The sequence below is a fragment of the Pipistrellus hanaki genome (assembly GCF_964339955.1).
Source record: "Pipistrellus hanaki genome assembly, chromosome: 1".
Taxonomy (NCBI): domain Eukaryota; kingdom Metazoa; phylum Chordata; class Mammalia; order Chiroptera; family Vespertilionidae; genus Pipistrellus; species Pipistrellus hanaki.
Genome location: NC_140503.1, coordinates 80,010,943 through 80,035,874, shown reverse-complemented (window position 1 = coordinate 80,035,874; position 24,932 = coordinate 80,010,943). Strand labels below are relative to the sequence as shown.

The following is a 24,932-nucleotide window of genomic DNA, read 5'->3' as shown; positions in this document are numbered from 1 at the left end:
GGGTCCTGGCACTGAAGTTGCACAGCGGGGGTGTCCGTGGGCAGTTATTCATGAAGCGGGGATTCAGAATTTCTACTGCGGAGCAGCACACCCTTGTCTGTTCGAAATCACACCCAACGTGGCATCCAAGAGCTGCCAGCGGAGTGGTCTGCCCAGGAGGCCTGTGCACTGGAAACACGTGACTGTGGTGTCCGGAGGTCTGCCACTGGGGAGGGGGAAGTCGCACTTACTGCTGTGGGAGTGGTGTACCTTTAGAGGTGGAGGTCCCAGGGTCCGCGAGTCTGGTGAGGCAGCAGGATTTTGGTTGGAGCGGCTGCCTGGTTGTGGGCAGTATCCAAAGCCTGTCTGGGTAGTGGTCCTGAGTTCCTAGTAGAGGCTGCTCTCCCCTTCAAGATGGCCTGGGCTCCGTGCCCGAGCCCCGCAGCCTGGGGATTGCCCGCAGAAGTGGTAGTCTCTCCCTATCCAAGAGACCCTGGTGCTCCTGCCAGAGCACCCATGCTGCTCCTGCAGGATTTAACTGTCTCTCACTCACTCATACACACCACACACTCTCCTTTCATTCATTCACTCACTCACTCACTCACTCACTCACTCACATCCTCTCCCTCACCTCCGTCCTGCCATCTGCTATCTTTTTTTCTCAATAGCTTTTATTTAAAAACTAGAGAATTCATGCATGGGGGTGGGGTCCCTCAGCCTTGCCTGCACCTTCTCCAATCTGGGAATGTCCAATTGAGCAGCTTCGCCTGGGCTCCAGCTTTGTCAAGAAGGACATCCAGAATGATGTCCGGAAGATGTCCAGTTTATCTGGTCTAATTAGCATATTACCCTTTTATTAGTATAGATAGAAATAACTATCTAGCCGGTGTTGCTCAATGGCTGAGTATTGATCCATGAGCCAGGAGGTCACAGTCGGATTCCAGTCAAGGCACATGACCCAGTTGTGGGTTGGATTCCCAGTGTGGGGTGTGCAAGAGGTGGCCAATCAATGATTCTCTCTCATTATTGGTGGTTTTATCTTCCTGTCCCTCTCCTTCCACCCCCCCCCCCCCTCACCCCCGTCCCCTTCTCTCTCCCTCTCCTTTCCTCTCTCTGAAAGTCAATTAAAATATATTTTGGAAAAAATAAAAATAATGAAAATAACCTAGACTTCATAAGGAAATATTTCTCTTAAATCTAACATGCTGATTTTCAGCTAAGCATCTTTATGAATATCTTTTTATTCTCCTAGTATCTTTTCTAGGTATTTAAGCATAATATTTTATGATGAAAATTTAAAGTTCACTAAGGCAAGCTGAGATAAGGTCATCATTCTATAATCTTTTATTCATACTTATGTTAAATTACAGACATACCTATCAGGAGGCACAAAATACTGAATGATTCCAGGATAATCAAATTTGCTACATTTAACCTTTGCTTTTTAATGGCCTATCTCCAAGCTTAAACTTTCAACATATGATACTTAAAGTAATGATTTGATTGTCATTTGCTGAGAAACCACTAAAAGTACTTAGTTTAACAGTTTCAATGCCTATAAAACTTTTAAGATTGAATTTTTTCAGCTAATGCAGTATTACTTCAACACAGTTGGTTTTACTGTGTGTGTAATGCATTGTTTTGGGAAATCAGTGGGGTGTAATGATATAAAGAGAGCATAGAATAGCTCACTGGTGAAAAGTTGGGGCCTTTAAGTCAGATAAGCATGGATTAAAATCTTAGCTCTGTTATTTATTATCTCTGAGACTTTTGGCAAGTTACTTAAATATTCTAGGCTCATTTTCCACAACTATAAAATGGTTATAACAACAGTATCTACCTCAAAGAATTTGGGGAGTACTAAGTAAGAACAAAGTATGTGAAGTATTGGCACAAAAGAAGCAGTTAATAAATATTAGTGGCCATTATTATTACTATTCTGTCTTCAAGTAATTTACAATCTCATTGAAGAACTCATATTAATATGTTCTTTTGGGCACTTTTCTTGACCAAGGAATACATTCCTTCTTTTGTTTAATCCATAACTAGCAAAAAGCATACACAATCACATCATGTGTTAAAAAAAAATGATTTAGATTTCTCAAACTATTAATACATTCATTTTCATCAACGTAACTTTACAGAGACTAATCTTCACCTATTCAAGGTCTTTGGACCACCTTGAGAAGGAGATAATACAGCTGGATCTTACTTGTCTGTTCTGTCATCTATATATACAAAAGCCAACCAATTGGAACAGTAGAACAACTAGGATGACCAGAACAACCTGCTGCTATGATGCACACTGCAATGGCCAACTGGCCCAATCCTCCAGTCGCCCCTCCCCGCAGCTGGCCTGGCCCAATGGACCCCCATTGGGTTGGAACGGCTGGATCCCACCTGTGCACAAATTCGTGCACTGGGCCTCTAGTTAATAAATAAAAGGAGGGAGGGAGGGTAAGAGATAAACCAAAGAACTTATATGCATGCATATAAGCATAACCAATGAACACAGAGAGTAGGGGGGTGAGTGCATGTGCTTGGGGATAAGAGTAGCTGGGGAGAGGTTAATGGGAGGAAAAGGAGACTTATGTAATACCTTAAACCAGGGGTCCTCAAACTTTTTAAAGTGGGGACCAGATCACGGTCCCTCAGAGAGCTGGAGGGCCGGACTATATGAACTACTAATTCCTACTGTAACACCTCGGCTGTGCTCACTGCCCAAAAAACCTGGCGGGCCAGATCAGACTCCTCTGCGGGCCGCATGTGGCCCGCGGGCCGTAGTTTGAAGACCCCTGCTTTAAACAGTAAAAAAAAAAAAAAAAAAAAAAAAAAAAAAAAAAAAAAAAAAAAAAAAAAAAAAGTAAAAGGAACCTGGCCACTGTGGCTGAGTGGTTGAGCATTGACCCATGAACCAAGAAGTCACAATTCTATCCCCAGTAGGGGGCACGCAGGAGGCAGCTAATTGGTGATGTTTCTCTCTCATTCATGTTTCTATTTATCTCTCCAAAAATCAATAAAACATATGAAAAAATAAAAGGAAATGGATGGCAAAAAAAGTGTAAGAAGTTTTATAAAGAGCTTTTGTTCTTTGTTTTTAAAGATTTTAAATTCTAATTTATCTTATATAGTCATTTCATATTAAGACTATGAGGTATTAATTAAGAAATTATAAGATGATAAACTTTCCACTTATATTTGAAAGTCTTTACCAGGATATCTTATAACACACCATACAAAAATCAAAACTAACTTTAACTACAAATTGTCAGGCTGTTCACATTCCCATAAATGTCACCCAACAATAGTAAAATAATAGCTCTAATGTTTACGCAAATGAGATTCAGTTATTTGGAGCATAGTCCAATACATTTAAAGGTCACATATTTGATTCTTGGTCAAGACACATACTCACGTTTGGGATTTGGTTCCCCATCAGGGTGCATATGGGAGGCAGCCAATCGATGTTTCTCTCTCACATTGATGTTTCTTACTCACTCTTTCTCTCTCCCCTTCCTCTCTCTAACATCAATAAACATATCCTCAGGTGTGGATTATATATTTCACACACACTGTTGTTCAGAGTTTTAAATATTATCTTTTGATGATTATTAAATAGTCTCTATTATATTACATTTATTCAACTTCTTAGAAATACTCCTTGCTTTTGGAAAATCTCAAAGCAAATGGAAACAATGGAAAAGTGGAAAAATATTTAAAAAACTAAACTCAGTTGAAATACACTAGTTAATGTTATTGAAATAAATAGTTAATGTTATTCACATAATCACCATAGAATGTCTTTAAATAGTCTGTTCTCAGGAGACATTTAAAAGTGTGCAGTTTTTTTAAACCCTCTATTTTCATACAACTTTTTATTCACTGCATAAAGTACAACTAGGGTAGTTGGGATTGCCAGACTTTAATTATGCAAGAAGTAAAAGGTAATAAATTTGCTTATATGAAAGATTTCTAAGTAAAGACTGAAAAAGAAATTTAACATTTATTGGTTAAAGAAGAAAAGAAAAACAATGATAAGTGCTACACTATATTTACTCAGCACATTCCCTGCAATTCAATCACTTGACCATAAATGTTGACTCTCAAGAAAGGGAAGAAGCTCTGGGTCTCTGAAAGGGAAAATTTAAAATAAATCTACTTTACTTATCCTAGACTCCTGGTGTCTGTTTACTCTTACTCTATTCACAACTCTAATCAAACTTGGCTCTTTTATTTTTCAGTACACACAAAATTAAAGAAAGCAAACTAGAATGAAGGGGTAGTAGCTATGGATGGACAAAACAATAGTACTTTATATAAAACCACAAAAGACCCCAAATAACCAAAGCAAACTTGAAAAAGAACAAAGTTGGCCGGGACCGGTTTGGCTCAATGGATAGAGAGTCGGCTTGGGGACTGAAGGGCCCCGGGTTCAATTCCAGTCAAGGGCATGTATCTTGGTTGCGGGCATATCCCCAGTAGGGGGTGTGCAAGAGGCAGCTGATCGATCACTCTCTCTCATCGATGTTTCTAACTCTCTATCTCTCTCCCTTCCTCTCTGTACAAAAATCAATAAAATATATTAAAAAAAAAGAAAAAGAAAAAGAACAAAGTTGGAGATATTACACTCCCTGATTTCAAACTATACTATAAGGCTATAGTAATCAAAATAGTATGGTAGTAACACAAAAACAGACACATCCTATATAATAAAAGAGTAATATGCAAATTGACTGAATGGCTGAACAGAGGAACAATAATCTGGACAACCATCCATATGCCCATCTGGGACCATGTTATGACACCCACTGGAGCCATCGCTCCGTGATTGCCCCACAGAGGGAGGCCCAGGCCACTGGCCAGCGGGCTGCGGTGGGTGGGCAGGGGCTCCCTCTGCGAGGGAAGCCTGGTCCTGGGTGCCAGAGGGAAGCCAGTGCCAGCAGCCGGGGGAAGGAAGGCCTACTCCTGCACAAACTTCATGCATCGGGCCTCTAGTAGATAAATAAAACAAAATACAGAGACCAAAAATAAACCCACACTTCTATGGTCAGTTAATCTACGGCAGAGGAGGCAAACATATACAATGGGGAAAAGATAACCACTTCAATAAATGGTGATTCAAAAATAGGTACATAGAAAAAGAGAAACTCTTCCTCTTTCTTATACCATAATCAAAAATAAGCTCAGATGGGCTAAAGACTTAAATGTAAGACCTGAAACTATAAAACTCCTAGAAGAAAACATAGGCAGTAAACTTTGTGACAAAGGCCTTAGCAATATTTTTTGGATATGTCTCTTCAGGCAAGAGCAATAAAGCAAAAAGAAACAAATAGAACTACATCAAGCTAAAAAAGCTTTTGCACAGCAAAGGAAACCATCAACAAAGTGAAACCTTCCGAATTAGAGATATTTATAAATAATATATCTGATAAGGGGTTAATATCTAAAATACATAAAGACTCATTCAACTCAACATAAAAAAAAATAATCCAATTTAAAAATAGGCAGAAGACCTAATAGACATTTCTCCAAAAAAGACATACAGATAGCTAATAGATATATGAAAAATTGTTTAACATCACTAATATCAGGGAGGTATCAAAACCATACTGAGATATCACCTCCCACCTCCTGTCAAAAAGTCTATTATAAAAAGACAACAAATAGCAAGTGTTGGTTAGGAGGTAGAGAAAAGGGAACCCTCATACATTGTTAGTGGAGTTGTAAATTGGTGTAGGCACTATGAAAAAGAGAATGAATATTCCTCAAAATATTAAAATTGAATTACTATTAGAAACCAGCAATTCTACTTCTGGGCATTTACTTGAAGAAACTGAAAATGCTAATTTGAAATTATATATATATTCCTTATGTTCATTACAGTATTACTCACAATAGCTAAGATAATGGAAGTAACATAGGTATCCACTGACTGATGAATGGATAAAGAAAATGTGGTATATACAGGGTATTCCCAAAAATGGATACATACCTTTTTCGTGATAGCTCACTTGATATTTCTTTCTTTTTAGATTTAACTCATTGGTATTAATAATTATTCAAAGTGTGTATACATTTTATTGAGACATCACACACACACACACACACACACACACACACACACACAGGAATATTATTATTCAGCCATAAAAAATATTGCCATTTATGAAAACATGAATGGACCTAGAGTATATTAGCTGAGTGAAATAACTCAGACAGAGAAAGACAAATACCATATGATTTCACTTACATGTGAAATCTGAAGGCTAAAACATCAATGAAGCAAAACAAAACAGAAAAAGACTCAGAGATGCAGGGAACAAACTGATAAATGTCAGAGGGGAGAGGAGTGGGGAGATGAACAAAAAGGTGAAGGCGGTTAGGAAGTACAAATTTCCAGTTATAAAATAAATAAGTCACAGGATGTAATGTATAGCATAGGGAATACAGTCAATAATATTGAAAAATTTTGCATGGTGACAAAGTTACAGGCATTGACGTGGCAATCACTTCACATGGCATATGGATGTTGAATCACTATGCTGTACACTTGAAACTAATATAATATTGTAGGTCAACTACAATTTTTGAAAAGAGCAAAAGCAAAATAACAGTACGTAAGGTTATACTTGTTAGCTAAAAAAAATATAAATAAGAAAGAAACTATTGGAAGAATGGGACTATTCAGCAAATAAACAAAAAACTGTATCAAAACTGATGTACTAGATGATGGCTCAGTTTCTAATTTAATAGCAAGTGCTACTTAGGAAAAAGAGATATATATGATTGATTTATTTTCTATTTTTTAAAAAGAATAAAATAAAAATATTTTAGGCTTAAAATTATAAAGCTTCAGCTGAAAATTTATCAATGGTATTCCTGATTAAACACTATTGGTTTTTCCACCTCACTTTCCCAATCATATTTATTAAAATAAATGCAATGAAAACTCCATCTCTAATGGTTTATACATTTTCTCTATATCCAACTCAATGTTTTTATACTATGTTTCCTTCTCCCAACAACCAGCTTAACTTCAGATAACTGGATACAATAGCCAGCAAGATATGAACTCTGCAAACTCTTGCTGTGCATGTTCTTCATGAGATAACTGGTTGGTGATGACTCTTTGTAGGGAACTTGGTCAGTTGAAATTCAGGGCCAACACTGGTTTGCCTACCATACAAAATAGTAACTTACAGTGTTGTGGATAAGTTACCAATTTTTGTTTAATATATGCATTGCAAATAGATAAACTTGATCTTCCCAGCCTTCTTTCCATATATCAAAAAGTACGTATCTCTAAAGAGAAATGAAAATACATTGTTTTTAAAAATGTCACTTACCTCATCACTTTCAGGCTGGGAGAATACAATCGGCTGGCCTGTATCTGAAGCTTCCCTTATATTAAGATGTAAAGGAATGTCTCCTAAAAGAGTCACCAGATATCCATTAGTACTACAAAAGTTTATGTCAGCATTTGGAATTTCACTATTTGAACTTCAGAAACAACATCTAAACTAAATTGATTCAAATAAACTTGAGTTATGATTATCCTAAAAATTGCTAAATCTTTGATCAAGGAATTTCAAATGAAAATTAGGACAAAATATTCCACTTGAGGGTAGTATAGTTACTATATATATATATATATATGTGTGTGTGTGTATACACACACACACACACACTATGTGGCCACCCCTCAAGGGGCCTTGGTTTATTCTTTGTTGGAGATCTTCCAGCAAATGGTTTGGAAGACATCTGTAAATTATTTTTACCTGTAATACCTGGTATAGACACATCATACCAAATAATAAGAGGAAACTGAAGAGGAAAAGATTGGGAGGGTAAAGTAGTCCAAAAATTAAAATAAAACAAAATAAAATAAAAGTACAATATAATCTTCCTGGTGCTGGCAGATGAGTAAGCTAAGAGAACTATTGAAGAGTAAGCCAGACCTGTTTTCTCAACTCCCTGCCTCTTATCAGATAGAATTACTTTTATTATATACTAGAGGCCCGGTGCATGAAAATCCTTGCACTGGATGGGGGTGGGGTCCCTCAGCCCGGCCTGCCCCCTCTCACAGTCTGGGAGCCCATAAGGGTGGGAGGCAGCCCAGCAATCGGGGGAAGGCGACGCCCCCTCACACCTCTGCTGTTGCCATGGCAGCAGTGCAAGCCTTGGCCAAGCCTGGTTACCTAAGCCTTGGGTGGCCCTGGGCATCTGGGCATCTGCCATCTGAGGCTTCCCTGCACCTTGGGCAGGCCCTGGGAGGCTGGGGGGCTGAGGGGACTGGGTGCCACCATCTTGTGGCTGTGGAAACCACCATCTTTGAGGGCGAGGCAGTCAGTTAGCATGTCCCTTCCTTATTGGCTGTGGGCTCTGCCATCTTTGCGATGATGTAAGGGTCAATTAGCATATTCCCTCTTTATTAGATAGGATTAGAGGCCCAGTGCATGAAATTTGTGCACAGGAGGGATGTCTCTCAGCCCAGGCCGCACGCTTTACAATCTGGGGGACACCTTGGGGGACATCCCTCTCACAATCTGGGACTGCTGGCTCCTAACTGCTCTCCTGCCTGCCTGCCTGCCTGCCTGATTGCCCCTAGCTGCTCTCCTCTGCCGGCCCAATCACCCCCAACTGCCCTCCCCTGCCAGCCCGATTGCCCCCAACCGTCCTCCTCTGTAGGCCTGGTTACTCCCAACTGCCCTCCCCTGCCGGCCATCTTATTATGGCCATCTTGTGGCGTGATGGTGGACATCTTGTGATGATGTGAGGGTGTTGCGGGAGGGTGCAAGGACTACCTAGGCTTTTATTAGTATAGATTAATCTTTTAGTGTTAAAACTTGTGAGCTTGATGAGACCTCGGGACGTATACAATGAGAATCTCCAATATGCAGACTGGAGGTCTGGAAGGATGAGTCTTTGCTGACAATAAATTACCATTAGGTAGTGTAACAGGGGAAATGCTGGGATTCACCATCCAGCTGACTCTCTCCACTGCCCCATCACTAACGATGGCTTCCCAAAGGCAGCAGATGGAGCCTTAAGTAGAAGAGTTGACTCGTCAGAGCACTCAGCATTCCTAGAACCACTCCAAATCCATGGGAAGATGATTGGAATGTGTGTATACATGTGTTTTATATAAATAAGTCATTCAGCACCATGCCAGGCAATATAAATAATGCAGATTATATGATACAACATTTCAAACCTACTACAATTTATATTATGAAGTATGCTCCTCCTATCAGCACATTTTGAAATCTTAACCAGCTCTTTAAATCTTTCTAAATGTTCAATAGACAAACGACAAAAATATATGAATATTTAGGTAACCATTTAAAGATTACCTTTTTAGTAAATTTATGTCTGTTCTACAGATCAACTAAGACTATACGAAGTTGTCACAAGAACAGGCAGGGGAATATATGTTATAGAAAATACTTAGAAACTCATAAAAGTTTTTTTCTCTTGATTTATCAACTGCTATTATAGTACTGGGAAAAATAAAAGTAAAACCTTCTCTTTTATACAACCACCTACTGCATAATTTTTGCCTTCCATAGATTCTCAATCCTCCCACAGATACAGAAACATAGACCAAAAAAGAGGAAAACCTTGTTAGAAAAGAGGCGGCATATTGAGAGTGGTAAGGGACTACAGCTGTATACAGAGAAGGATAAAAAGGAGTAAAGGTGTGGAGAATGGCTAGGTCTGAAGGAAAGGAGGGCATATTTCAGAGATACACAGTAAAGGTGTTTCTGTGAGGTAACCTGAGATCTTAACTATCATGCGTAAACTGTCCCTGTAGAAGATAAGTATGGATAAAGTTCCGAAAAGCTATTTTAACAAATTTAAAACACAGCTCACTGGATGAAATAACCTGAGGCAGCCAGAGAGTCAGTAAGAGACAAGTGAGGGTGCCTGGGGGCTTCAACCAGTCGAGGCCATAATTGTGAGAGCTCTTTGTTTTACTTCAGTTTCTAATTTTCAATTCTAACCTCTTCATTATTGGAGCCCCTGCTCAAGGTCACAGGCCCTACCTCTGGGCCCCCAGGACTGCGCTGAAAGGAGGAGATGGCTCTGAATTGGAGTTCTAAATCATTTCCCATACACTGTTAGAGACAGCAGTCTCTGGCATTATCCAGTTTTGAGATCAGTAATCAGTGTTGCTGATTTTTTTAGTGTAACTATACATTTCTAAGCTGTTGGTTAAAAAATAATTTCCATATGTGAGACTGTTTCTTTAGGAGAGGTTTCAAAGTCTAAATCACTGACTTACAAAACGGTACCACCCATTTATAAATTAGGGAATTATAATATTGTCAACATAATTTAATAATGCCATAATAATTACACATTTACTTCATTAAATGAATGTCAATCTGTTATGTTATCATGCAGATTTAAGAAACTAAGCTTTTTAGGTTAGGTAAATGAAAACAGTTACAGAATATCATTGGTGACTATAATTGTAACAATGTATCAAAATATATCACTAATATTCACCTTGAATTGTGATGGTTGCTATGGTACAAATGCATAATAACAATAACACATTTAACATCAACTTTTAGAAATGTAATTATAATAGAGCATGTTTTGAAATTCCTTGATCTCTAAAGGGGTCTTAATTGTAAACTACCTATAACTAATAACCCACTCTATGACTCCCTTACTCAGCATCTAACATCTGCCTTCCCCAGAACAATAACTCATTCAATAAGCAGAATATCAAAACATGTTTTCTCATAAGTTCATTAGGTTGCTTGTGGATCTTTTAAAAGTCATGTTTTATCAAAAATCTGTGTTTTATTCAATTAACACATGATTTCACTTTTCATAACACTAATTAACCCTTCAATTCAATAACATTAACAGTATATACAATGTAAATTTCAAGTGCCACCTTTTATAGACATAGCAAACACATATGAGAAGATTCCAGAAAACAAAATATTGTCTTTCTAGAGCAGAAGGACTGATACATTCAGAACTGATCAGAAAGGCATTTTTTTTCATATGCACCAAGAAGTGACACTTCCAAAGTTTCCTGCAATATAATGAACAGGTATTTCCATACATACTGGTAAAAAGAGATGTGTTCCCAATACAGCAGACAAACTAATGACCACTAAAACATGGACTTCACAGTACTCAGACCACAAAACTCTCTTCTCAAATTCAAGTTATAAGCAGTTTTTATCAATAGCAGAAAGCATCAAAATTGGCAGAACAAACTTCCTTTTAAAAAGCCTTCCACAAATTAAGTATTATAAAAAGCCAAAGAAAGCATAGTACATAGAACTGCGCTAAACCAAGTTAATTTAAAATACAAAGCCAAAAGCAATTCATTACTTTCTGAGACACTTTTCATCACCTTACCTGATCTCTGTTTTCCCTTCTACCATTTCCTCTGCAAAAGAATATTCTATGCCCAGCCAGCATGGCTCAGTGGTTGAGCATTGACCTATGAACCAGGAGATCACGGTTCCATTCCCAGTCAGGGCACATGCCCAAGTTGTGAGCTTCATCCACAGTGTGGGGTGTGCAGGAGGCAGTCTATCAATGATTCTCTCTCATAATTGATGTTTATATTGTCTCTTCCTCTTCCTTCCTCTCTGAGATCACAAAACATATATTTTTAAAAAAAATATTCTATGATCTTACCTAGAATATCAAGACCAAGGATCTGTGCTAGTTTCCTTGCACCATCAGCACCAAAAATATGAGTCTTGTGTTTACATTTTGGGCACTGGAAAACACTCATATTTTGAACAAGGCCCAGAACCTAGAATAATAAGAATACATTGAAATCAAAACAAAATTAAACCAAATCTCAATTCATTATTTCAATATTTTTACTGCATGCCTACTGGTTTTAGTGATACAATGATGAATGAATTAAGGTCTTTCCTCTCAAGGAACTCACAAGCTAGTGGGAGAGTAAAACACTTTAATTACTTTTTAATAATGTGATAAATGCTAAAGACATATAAAAGACAGGGATCAAAGATTTATACCTGGGGAGAGTAAGATCTCAGAGTTGCCCGTAGAGAACTGTTTGTTCTGGGTGGGGGTGAGAATGGAGTTAAGGCTGTACAGGAATTGCAGGCAGAAGGAAGAGCAAAAGCCTTTGGAATATAACAGGTGCAGCCGGTGTGGGCAGCAGCCTAGTGGGGGCGAAGGCAGGAGCTACTTTGGTAGGAAAGGTCAGGGTTGGATGGTAAATGCCTTCCATGTGTTTGAGGCTTTCTTCTTGAGACAACAGAAAACGACAAAAGGTTTTTTAAAGTTGAGAAGATAGTATTGAAGAGGTAGTGTTATGCAATCAGATCCGTGTTTCTGATGGCAATATAGAAAAAATAAGTAATTAAGAGGCTAACTGTGGATAAAGCCTCATGGTAAATAAAAATCAACATATAAGTGTTTTATATGCACTATCTTATTTACTTCTCAGAAGAACTTTATAATCTGCATTCTACAAGCAATAAAATTGGCACAGCTAGCAAGAGTGAAACTCGGCTCTCAGTAGAATACTAGAGGCCCGGTGCACGAATTCGTGCACGGGTGAGGTTCCTCTGCGTGGCGTGGGATCGGGCCAAAACCCACAGTCCAATGCCGCCTATAGCTCCTACCAACCACTCCTGCTCATCCTGGCCCCACTGTGCCTGCTAATGCTTGTGCTGCTGCAGCAGCAGCACTCGACAGCCATGAGCCCTGAATCTGGTGCCCTCCCAAGGGGAGTGGCCTGCAAGATGGGGCTGAAACCGGCTCTCTGACATCCCTGAAGGGTCCCAGATTGCGAGAGGATGCAGGTCAGGCTGAGGGACCACAATGGCCCATGAACGGGCTGGGGAGGGACCACGGGAGAGCTTCAGGGTGTGTCCGGCCCATCTCGCTCAATCCCGATCGGCCAGGCCCCAGCAGCAAACTAACCTACCATTTGGACATCTGCCCCATGGTAGTCAGTGCACATCATAGCGAACAGATGATGAGCCTTAGCATATCATTAGCATATTATGCTTTGATTGATTGATTGGTTGTTCTGTCTTTTGGTCTATTTGAATATTGCCCTTTTATTATATAGGATTATCATTTGAAACAAAAATGTAAAACATTATAGAAAGTTTTTACATTTTACATCTCTTTCTTAGTTTTCCCAGCTTCTGGCACAAAATAGATATCTAATAAATATTTCTTAAACAGATAGGCCCTGAAAATATAATCCTTACTCATGTTCCTTCGCTTCCCATCAGTTCATACTGATGAGAAGAAAAGGTTCTCTTCTAGAATAAAATGGGGAACACAACTATGAGAGGCTTACAGATTACCATATCTGTATTATCCTATCTATTCCACCTATAAGATGATCATTATAGGAGATATCTCTATTAGAATATGTGCATTTTAAATGACGAACAGAACCTATAGTCCACAATGAGACATAGAGACAAGTAAGTTGATCAAATTTGTTATTCTTTCTGAAAAGAGAAACAGAAAATACTAAAGTTTCCCCACAACACATGTAAATGAAGACAAATAGTGAGGGGCATAAATATGTAGGTAAGCATTTTCCAAGCATCTAGCAGATGTCCTTTTGCTGATGCAAAGTATCACGAAAATAAACCACAACATGTTTTGGTAATTCAGTATCATCTCCAGAAGCTAAAAAAACACACCAAAAAACAAACAAACAAAATAAAATAAAAACAAAAACAAACAAACTCTCCCCACACACCTTAGTACCACACAACTTATTTATTTATTCAGTATGTCTATATAATACACTCACTGCCATTTATGTTAAATGTGATATAGCCCCTCAGACTGTAGGGCTTCCAAGTTAAACATGAAAATATCACTCAAAAAATGGGAAGAGAAAAATCACTTAAATAATGTGAAAATCCAAGTGAGGGTTACTCTAATCAGAGAGAATGAGAAAAGCATTCCTACTCTGCATTCTCTCAGATGTCCCAAGACACAGAGGCATGGAGCAACAGTGCTTTTGCAGTTTGTGTGATTAACTTCTTAGTATCAAATTGTTCTCTAAGGACCGGAGAACACGTTCTTCTCAAGACCACATAAATGTCACAAACATAAAACTATAACAGAACTTAATATTTAATGAGTTCTATTACACGCCAGTAATGGGGATAAACAGAAGCAGCAGCATACAGTGGTGAGCAAAACAGACTTGAGCTTTGCTCCCTTGAAGCTTGCACACTAACTGGAGAAACAGACTTTAAAAGCTGGAACAGACCCGGCCGGGTGGCTCAGTTGGTTGGAGCACTGTCCCATGCACCAAATAGGGTGAGGGTTTGATTCCCAGGCAGGTGCATAATGGGAGATAACCAATATAAGCTTCTCTCTCACATTGAGGTTTCTCTCTCCCTTACTCGTTCTAAAAACAAAACAAAACAAAACAAAAAATGAGCACCACATATCCTCGGGTAAAGATGAAAAAACAGCACATGCTCGCACACAAAAACTCTGGGACAGCTTTTCTGGAAGCAAAGCAACAGAGTATTATGAGACCATAGAAAAGAGAAGGCTCTATCTACCCCGAAAGTCACGGGGGACTTCCTAGAGGAAATATTTGACCTAAAAGCTAAAGAACAAGCAGGTAAAAGCAAGGAGAAAGGTAGGAAAGCACTCAGGGCAGCAGTAGGAGCGCACGTCTCCTTCAGGGAACCGAAAGGTCCGTAGGGGTGAGGGGTGGCGTGAGCAGCAGGAGAGGAGGCTTGAGAGAGGCAGGGACTGCAGACCACGTTGTGTCTGGGTTGCATGAGTGCACAGTGAAGCTACTAAGGAGTTTTTAGCAAGAGGGACCACAAGCCTGTAGTTGTAATAGACTCATTTCTTAGGATTGCTGGCTTTTAAAAACAACATGGAATGGAAAAACTAAAAGGACTTGTTTTTGTGTGTTTATTTTTTTAGGCCAGTGTTTCCCAAACTTCTCTCATGATGAGAATCACCTGGTGGAGTTGTTAAAATACAGATTCCTGAATCCCAACTAAGAAGTGCTAAACTAGAATTTTTGGGAACATATAGGTAAAATTGTATACTTAACTTAGTGTTCCAAGACAGAGTATGCAATTTTACCTATATGTAAAACATATAGGTAAAATTGTATACTTAACTTAGTGCTCTAAGAGTATACAATTTTACCTATATGTTCCCAAAAATTCTAGTTTATCACTTCTTAGTTGGGATTCAGGAATCTGTATTTTAACAACTCCACCAGGAGATTCTCATCATGAGAGAAGTTTGGGAAACACTGTTAGGCAAACACTAAACCAGGGCCATAGTCTCTGAAATGTCTTTTCAGAGGTGAAGTTTTTGGTGATGCCTAAAATACTCGCTTCCTCCTGGGCACAGGGTTAGGATTTTTCTTCTTTGCAGTTGGGTGAGGACATGTCACTGTGGAAAATGAAGTGTGGGGAGTGACATGTGCCACATCCAGGCAGAGGCTCTAGTACTCGCTCCCCTTCCCTTCCCTCTGTTCCCGTGACCAGCCGCTCCCAAAAGTGGCTGTTCCCTCCGTCTAGACTCTAGACTAGAGTGAGAGCAGTGCCAAAGGGTGCTGAAGCCAAACCATAACAAACATATAACAGGAGAGAAAGAAATTGTGCTGTTTGCATCCACCGAAATTTGAGGATTATTTGCACACATAACCCAGCACACCTTGGCTGATAAAGGGTACAGTAAGAAAATATAAAAATTTTAATTTTTGTTTTAATGATTTCCTTTTGTAATTCTAATTTTGTGTATTTTATAATGGAAATAACATATTGTAGTAATATGTATAAATACTATATGTAGATACTACATATAATTTATTAATAACAAATAAATATATGCTCAAGCATCATTTACTGATAAGAATGTATCATCAAAAAACTTGAAGGTAATCCTCTATACGTTTTAAATTTAGAGGTTTTGACTACTAAACTTGGCTTTATTACTGATAACATGTAAGGATAAATGCCCTAATACCACTTCCTAGATTTTCTTGAATAAACTAATTCCACTTAACTCTAGATCTCCCTCATCATGTAAGAACTTCCCACACGCATAGTAATTTGCTTTCAAAAGGCCGTAATGGAACAAAACAGAGCATAAGGCAGACTCATACATGAAAGTCGATTCGATTCTGGGTCAAGAGCACATATCTTAGTTGTGTATTTGATCCCCAGCCCCGGTTGGGGACCATGCAGAAAGCAACCTCTCTTGTGTTGATAGTTCTCTCTCTCTCTCTCTCTCTCTCTCTCTCTCTCTCTCTCTCTCTCTCTCTCTCTCTCTCTCTCTCTCTCCTCCCTCCCTTCCATGCTGTCTGAAGATCAATAGAAAAAATATCCTTGGTGAGGACTAATAATAATAATAATTCTATGAATGTTTTTATAGTTGTACTTTTTGGCTAGGTATTATGTTATACATTTTTTTTAAGTTTTTATTGTTCATATTATTACAAATGTTCCTTCCCCCCCCCCCCCACCATTGCTCTCCTCCACCAGGTTCCCACCCCACCCTCTGCCCTTTCCCCACTCCCCATTGTCCTCATCCATAGGTGCACAGTTTATGTTCAGTCTCTTCCCACGCCCCCCTCTCCCTTTTTCCCCAAGAATCGTCAGTTCACTCCCCTTCCATACCTCTGATTCTATTATATTCAACAGTTACTATTGTTCATCAGATTTTTTTTAAAATTTCCTTGGTTTTTAGATTCACTTGTTGATAGTTACGTATTTGTTGTTCATAATTTTTATCTTTGTTTACTTTTTCTTCTGAAAGAACCCCCTTCAGCAATTCATATAATTCTGGTTTGGTGGTGATGAACTCCTTTAGCTTTTTTTTATTAGTGAAGCTCTTTATCTGACCTTCGATTCTGAGTGATAGCTTTGCTGGATAGATTATCTTTGGCTGTAGGTTCTTACTATTCATCACCTTGAATATTTCTTGCCATTCCCTTCTGGCCTGCATGGTTTCTGTTGAGAAATCAGCTGACAGTCGTATAGGTGCTCCTTTATAGGTAACTACCTTCTTTGCTCTTGCTGCTTTTAATATTCTCTCTTTGTCTTTTGCTCTTGGAATTTTAATTATGAGGTGTCTTGGTGTGGTCCTCTTTGGATTCCTTTTGTTTGGAGTTCTGTGCGCTTCCTGGACTTGTAAGTCTAATTCTTTCACCAGGTGGGGGAAGTTTTCTGTCACTATTTCTTTCAGTATGTTTTCGATATCTTGCTCTCTCTCATCTTCTGGGACCCCCATAATTCTGATGTTGGTTCGCTTGAAGTTTTCCCAGAGGTTTCTTACATTATTTTCAATTTTCTGGATTCTCTTGCCTTCTAGCTTCTGTGGAGGAGTGTCTTCTGGCTCTTTATGTTCCAAATCTTTGACTTGATTCTTGCGATCTTCCCTTCTGTTTTTAGGACTCTGTAAAATATGTTTTATTTCAGACAATGTATTCTTTATTTCTTGTTGATCCCTTATCATTTCTTGTTGATCCCTTATCATTTCTTGTTGATTCCTTATTAATTCTAGTTGATCTCTTTTCATATCCTCATAGGTCTTATCCATCTTTTCTAGAAAATTCTTGAAAAACCTTTTAAGTGTAGATTTGAACTCTATATCCAGACGCTTTTTGTCCTCCATTTCTTTCGTTTGTGATCTATTTTGTTGTCGCATTTCGCAGTTACAGATGGGACGGGCTATGTTATACATTTTTTAACTTCAGTAAAAAATGTCGTTTCCAATGAAATTCTGCCAATTTACATTCTTGCCAGCAATTCCAGTTGTCCTACAGCTTCATCAACATTTGATATCACCAGTCTTCTTTCATTTTAGTAAATATGGTGTGTTATCATGGTTCATTGTGCTGGATTGTTCCATTGTCAATCTGTTTATACTGGGAACCATGTGGCTCCTGGTTAAAATTCACCAAAAGTAAAGCAGCATGAGATCTGGGAGGGGGAAGGAAGCCTTAGGCAGGACACTAAGGTTTCCTGTGGTGAAAGAAAGGTGCAGAGGCGCAGTGTATTCCACTTTTCTTTGTTCTTCCTGACTGTGTGCGCAGCTCTCCTTTTCACTGTAGTTTTAACTGGCATTGACAGAATTATTATTGAAGTTAGGCATATTTTTACATGTTTATTGGCCATTTGTATATTCTCCTCTGTAAAGTGTCTGCTTAAGTTGCTTGTCTACTTTTTTCTACTGATGGTGCTTTTTTATGATTGAATTTTAAGAATTCCTAGTATTTTTAATACAATTCCTTTGTTGGTTGGTTCTCAATTTTTATATTGATTTCATATTGAAATTATAGTATTTTGAATATACTGAGTCAAGTATTTTATTAACATTTACTTCACCTTCATATTTCTGTTAGAGGTTCAATGCACAAAATTTGTGCAAGGGGCCTGGCCCCTGCTGCCGCCGCAGCTGCGGGGGCCACCTCTGCCTCTGCCCCCACCGCTTCAGCTTCGTCCGGAAGGTCGTCCAGAAGGATGTCTGGTCTAATTAGCATATTAGGCTTTTATTATTATATTGATAGATTGAGCAGTTCTGTTATAGACAACTAAACTCTGGCTATAGAACTTATTTTGGTAGTTCTCCTACCTAATGTTATTTTAAGGTCCTAACAATGCATGAAAACATTTATCAGGGTGTGATTTATGAATATATTTTTATGAACAGAAATGAAATATTTACCTAAAAGACTGTACAGGTCAGATAAACTCAAGTTTCTTTGCTTTTAGTTGAAATTATATCAACTGTGATAGCACTCATGTGGAGTATCTTCTATTCAGAAGCTCATACAACAGTCAAACTCACATACTTAATTTAAAAAGAGAAAAATTACTTATTAATAGGGTATGCAGATTATGTGGCAGATAACTTTTTCAAAATATGGGGTTAGTGGGAGAAAATTTAAAAGAGAATATTGATGACTCCCAGAGGGAAGGGGGAGAGGGCGGGAAGAAATTAACCAAAGAATTTGAATGTATATATGCATAACTCCTGGACACAGACAACATAGTGCAGTGAAGGCCTGGGGGTGAGGGTGTGGAGTGGAGAGGGTCAATGGGGGGGGAAAAAGGAGACATCTATCTAATATAATACTTTCAACAATAAAGATAAATTTTAAAAAATAAAAGAGAGTTTTGAGGATTAAAAAGATTAGAAAACACTGCTCTCATCTGAGTTTCAAACAGGAGCAACTAATATAACGTTAGAATATCCATATTACAATTTTGTTGATAAAAATTCTTCCGTTAAGAAATTCATGTCCATACAACCACTCCCTACCCTTTCCGCATAAAGTCTTATATCATGCTGTTTGTGCTTATTGTAAAACCATTTTGTGTATCACTTGATAGCAGAAACATTAGAAAACAGATGCTTTGCCATAGCTTAATTTACATAATACTATGGAATTGCAGCTGCAAGCTTTCTCAATCAGTTTTTAGTGGCTCATCAAAGTATAGATCCTTTTTTCTTTTTACCTCAGCTAGTTTTACTGAAAGAAAATAAATGCTACGTGTCTGCCTAACATCAGCCACCACAAATCTTTTATATGTTATTTTTATGTTACTCGAATCCATCATTGGCACAGAAGGGTACTTCTTTTATTAACTTTTTAAAATTTGACTCTGCCCTAGCTGATTTGGCTCAGTGGATAGAGTGTCAGCCTAAGGATTGAACAGTCCCGGTTTGATTCCGGTCAAGGGCACATGCCCAGGTTGAGGGCTCAATCCCAGTAGAGAACGTGTAGGAGGCATCCGATCAATGATTCTCTCTCATCATTGATGTTTCTATCTCTCCCTCTCTCCTCCCTTCCTCTCTGAAATCAATAAAAATGTGTTAAAAATTTTTTACTCTTAAAATATCAGCATTGCTCTGGAATATTGTTTTTTGTTTGTTTGTTTGTTTGTTTCTAAATGAACTGAATCAATAAGCAGGCTAAAAAGGTCTAATTTTGATTTCTTCTTGGCATTTTAAATCCAGATTCTGATAAGTAACAAGCAAGATTTTCAGGCTACTATATAACCCAATTTCTCAAGCTTATAATCAGGTTAAATTCTTGCTAGTTGGAACCTGTCACAAGGATCAAAAACTATGATTTAAGAAAAAATGAAGAGAAAAAGCTCACTGTTAAATAGAGAATGACTAATAATAACTGAAATTGAAGTGCTTTTCAGTTTCCAGTAGCCTTGAACCAGTTTTTAGTATATTCCTTGAAGCATGTACACAGATTTTATAATTTAAAAAAATGAGATGGGTGTTCTTGTCTTTTCTTTCAGAAGAAGCAGTCTGGCATGGAAAGAACAATAAATGGGAAGATTGGCATTCATGCTCCTTTTAGGAACCAATTAACTAGCTCTGGGTCTATGAGGTATAACTCAACTTCTTTATGCCTTGAATTCTAAAATGCAAGTTTATAATGATCTCAGGACTCTACCACTATACCAATAACATTCAGAGCTATGGTTTACCATGTGCTAAGGTCTATGCTAAGACCTATATATATAATCTCATTTAATTATCACAGTAACCTAGGAGATAGGTCACAAAACACTGAAGCTAAATTATATATAACCATCTCCACCGCTCACTGACGCAGTCGAACCTGACTTCAGTCCTGTCTCCTGGGCATGGAACTCCCCATCCCCTGAACTCCCTCATTATACCTCTCCTGTCTGTACACAGAACCCAAGGTCCCTTAACTCCTCCCATTTTTCAGCCCACCAGCTTCCTGTCCTCATTTGTCCACCCAGACCAAGGGTGGGGAACATCCAGCCCGCGGGTCGTACGAGGCCCGTGAAATCATCTAGTCTGGCCCTGCCAGGGCATTAGGGGTGAGTTAATTAAATGTCTGACCAACTATAGCAGGCCATAATTTTGTATGGCCCATGAATGATGTTATAAATATCCAAATGGCCCTTTGGCAGAAAAGGGTTTCCCACCCCAGAAGACAATCAGAGAACCCCAATGGTATTCAAATTTAACGGAGACTCTTCTTGTTCCATGGAATCTCTCACCCTGTGATATTCCATGACGCCCACATTATTAAACCTCAACCCTGGATAAGCCACAGAAATGGCAATTAATAGCCAGTTTGGTTCGATGGTTACTGCTCTGGGCAGGTGACTGAAGGGTCTCAGGTTGGGGTTCAATTCTGGTCAAGGACACACACCTCAGTTGCAGGTTCGATTCCCAACCCCAGTCAGGGCATGTGTGGAAGGCAACCAACTTATGTGTCTTTCTCACATGATGTGTCTCTCTCTCTCTCTGTCTCTCCCCCTCCTCACTTCTACTCTCACTAAAAAACAAAAAAAGAATATGGACTCCAGAAAGCAGGCTGCTTATGATAGAATCCCAGAGGCCCATTAAACAGGTGTATGAGTTACAGTATTTAATCTTATGTGAGTTATTTAATCTCTTTGTACTAGTTTCCTCATCTGCAAAATGGGGGAAATAACAATATGTGCTTTGCAGGGTTATTGTGAGGGTTAGATCAATTTAACTCATGTACACCACATGGAATAGCACTATAGTTTCAAGCCTACATGGACTTCAGAGATCCTGGGGAAAGATACAAATGAGCATACATCCTCAGTCTCTGAAATGAAGAATGCTACCATCTTATAAAGGTTATCATTAAGGAAAAGTAGTATTTTTTTTAATGGAAAGATTATCCAATTGTGAAGAATAATTGCCACATGTAATATGTCACGTGCAAGCTAGTTACTACGCATTCTGAGAAAGAATTCAAACAGAATTTTATAAAGCCTTAAAAACCAATAATGAAAGATACTTTAAATATATCAGAAGTATTTGAAGAGTCAAGTGAGACTATCTGATGATCACACAGAGGAAAAACTATGCTCAAGAATGAAAAGGGGAGAATAAATGTGTCACTTGCCTCTGTTTTCACGTAAGATTGCCTATTTCTAAATCATTTTTTAAGGCAGGTAGGCTTGAGGTATTAAATAAAATAGGATTTGGATGGTACGACAGACAAACTAGATGCAGATAAAGCTCCAAGACCAACATCGAACACTGAGTTTTGGAAGCATCCAAGGGTGAAGGTGTAAAACTCCTGGTCCAAATAGATAACCTACCAGCATGAATGATTACTCTGACAGAAAAATAGTAAGTCACAATTCTGATCTTCATCACTAGGAACAACGTATAGAGTCTTTGGTAATAAAAATGGGAATAAAACATTGATAAGAATCATCTACTTTAGGTTCTAAGATCACCTACTTCCTCTTAGAAGACAATATAATCATTAACCCTTTCAAATAAATACTAAAAAGTTCAACACAACAGTAGGATTTTTTTGTTTCTTTGTTTTTTGTTTTTAAGCAGTAGGAAAAGTAAACCACAAGAAAAGCAAAATTTCTAACTCTCTTTTATAAAGTAACTATTTGCAAGGATGAAACAGTTAAATAATTTTCAAAATTATTTATTTTTAAAAAAAATTCAGTGACCAGCACAAGTCTAATATACAGGACCAGCAAAAGTAGGTTTACTGTTGTGAATACACAAACATAATTTATTCTTGTATTATTATTTGTTAATTTTTGTATTATTTTTCATACAAACAAATGTAAACCTACTTTTACCCCACCCTGTATTTGTTGCCAAGTCAACTCACAGATAGCTCACTGTCACCAGAATCATGGTCTCATCTTCCTCAGCACATAGCTAAAACACATTTCTTGGGCTCCTTGAAAAACATGATGTGTGGTCACATGACTGTATTGTCGTTAGTGGACTGTGAGGAGAAGTATGGGCATCACAACTGGTCCTGGCCCATACAAATCTCCCTTGTCCATGCCTCTGGGCTATCTTTCTGTTCTGCCAGCTCAAATGAGAACGGCCCAAGAGTCATCTTGGAAGTCCCATTTCAAAATGGCAGAGATTCCAACAGATTTTAAGGAAGAAGGCCACCCTGCTTACCTATTCACCTACTAGTACTGCTTACATGAGGAAGAAATAAACTTCTAGTGCATTTGCATCACTATATATTTTGAGATCCATTTGTAATAGCAATTAGCCTACATTAATGCATATCCTATATATTAAAAGGGTAATATACAAATTGACTGTAAAGGCAGAATGACCTGTCACTATGACATGCTCTGACCACCAGGGGTCAGACGCTCAATAAAGGAGCTACCCATTGGTGGTCAATGCACTCCCACAAGGGGAGCTCCATTCAGCCACAAGCCAGGCTGATGGCTGTGAGCGCAAAGGTGGTGGCAGGAGCCTCTACACTCGACAGCCTCCTCTAAAGTGCTAAGGGTGTCCAACTGCGGCTTAGGCCAGTTCCCTCCGGGAAGTGGGCCTAAGCCACAGGTGGACATCCCCCAAGGGCTCCCAGGGTGCCAGAGGGATGTCTGACTGCCAGCTTAGGCCCCATCTCCCAGGCACTGGGCCTAAGCCAGCAGGTGGACATCCCCTGAGGAATCCCGGACTGCGAGAGAGCACAGGCTGGGCTGAGGGGACCACCCCCCACCCGAGTGCACAAATTTTCATGCACTGGGCCTCTGGTTTTAAAGAATGCAGAATTTTAGATTCTAAATAACTTTAGCAACTTAATAAATCTATATGAAGAGAATAATTTAGGCTCAACTAGTATACAAAAGGAATAAGGATATCTCAAAGACACTATTTACCTAAACTTTTTTAAATTTCTTATTAAAATTCTTACTAACAAATAAACAGACTTTTCAAAATAACTAGGCCAGCCCTGGCTGCTGTGTTCAATGGTTATAGCGTCAGCATACAGACCAAAGGGTCTCAGTTTCAATTCCTGGTCAGGGGCATGTGCCTGGGTTGCAGGTTTGATCCCCAGACCCAGTTGGCACATGTTTGGGAGGCAACCAGTCAATGTGTCTCTCTCACATCTCTCTCTCTAAAAATAAATGGGAAAAATACCCTCAGGTGAGGATTAACAATAACAACAAAAATACCTAGGCCAAATACATAAACATCTGTGGCCTATCAATTTATGTTTCATGATAATCCAAAAGTAATTATAATAAGCATTAATTATATGACATTATATTTTCACCAAGTGTTTAGATTCTGCCAAACACTGTACTAAACCCTCTATGTGCATTATCTTATTTATTTCTCACCTCAACTCCCTAAGGGAAATACCACTATAATTCCCATATTCTGAATGAAAACACTAAGGCATAGATTAAGTAACTTGTTCAGGTCATACAACCACAAAGTATTTGAATTCTAGCACTCAGGATCCTTAGCTTACCTCTATTTATGTAAAACTGCTTTTGTAAGCAGTACCCTACTGCCTAAAAATTATAATAAAATTTCTAAAGTAATTTAACAAAAAACAATGAAAGAGGTTATATGCTTAAAGAATACAGCTCTTTGTTGGTCTGCAGACTGAAAGGTCCCGGGTTCAATTCCGGTCAAGGGCACGTACATGTGGGGGGTGTGCAGGAAGTAGCTGATCAATGTTTCACTCTCATCGATGTTTCTAACTCTCTATCTCTCTCTCTTCTTCTCTGCAAAAAAATCAATAAAATATATATTAAAAAAAAAGGAATACAGCTCTTTAAATGCTAAAAACAAAACAAAAATACCACCTCTATATAAGGAGCTAAAATATACATGTAAATAATAAATCTGGTTCTGTGAGAAGAGATGGGCACATACATCTTGTGATGTGTATAGTGTTACAAAGACCAACACCAAACCATTTTCTTTCCTGGTCTCTTCTTTGCCAAACAGTTTTAAATCACAACCCTCGGAGAATAAGGGCAAGAATTTGTGACTGGGAATCTAACCTCTAATTTCTAGTTCACTATTATCCTGAAGAAAAAAAACAGCCCCTGGAAAATTTATTAAGGGCAGCTAACTCAAAATCCTTTTGACTTTTGCCTCTTTTTTCTAACCACACTACCCCATGTAATCAATTA

The 24,932-nt window shown here is 38.5% G+C and overlaps 1 protein-coding gene across 3 annotated transcripts in view; it reads right to left on the bottom strand.

Moving 5' to 3' along the window:
- Positions 1-24,932, bottom strand: part of NUBPL (NUBP iron-sulfur cluster assembly factor, mitochondrial) — a 218,021-nt gene that overhangs the window by 5,792 nt on the left and 187,297 nt on the right. For all 3 annotated transcript variants that reach the window (XM_084875076.1, XM_084875077.1, XM_084875078.1), the window contains 2 exons: positions 11,653-11,773; positions 7,326-7,408 (listed from right to left, as the gene is read on the bottom strand). In XM_084875076.1, coding sequence (XP_084731202.1) covers positions 7,326-7,408; positions 11,653-11,773 — 204 coding nt within the window. The remainder of the gene's footprint in view (positions 1-7,325; positions 7,409-11,652; positions 11,774-24,932) is intronic.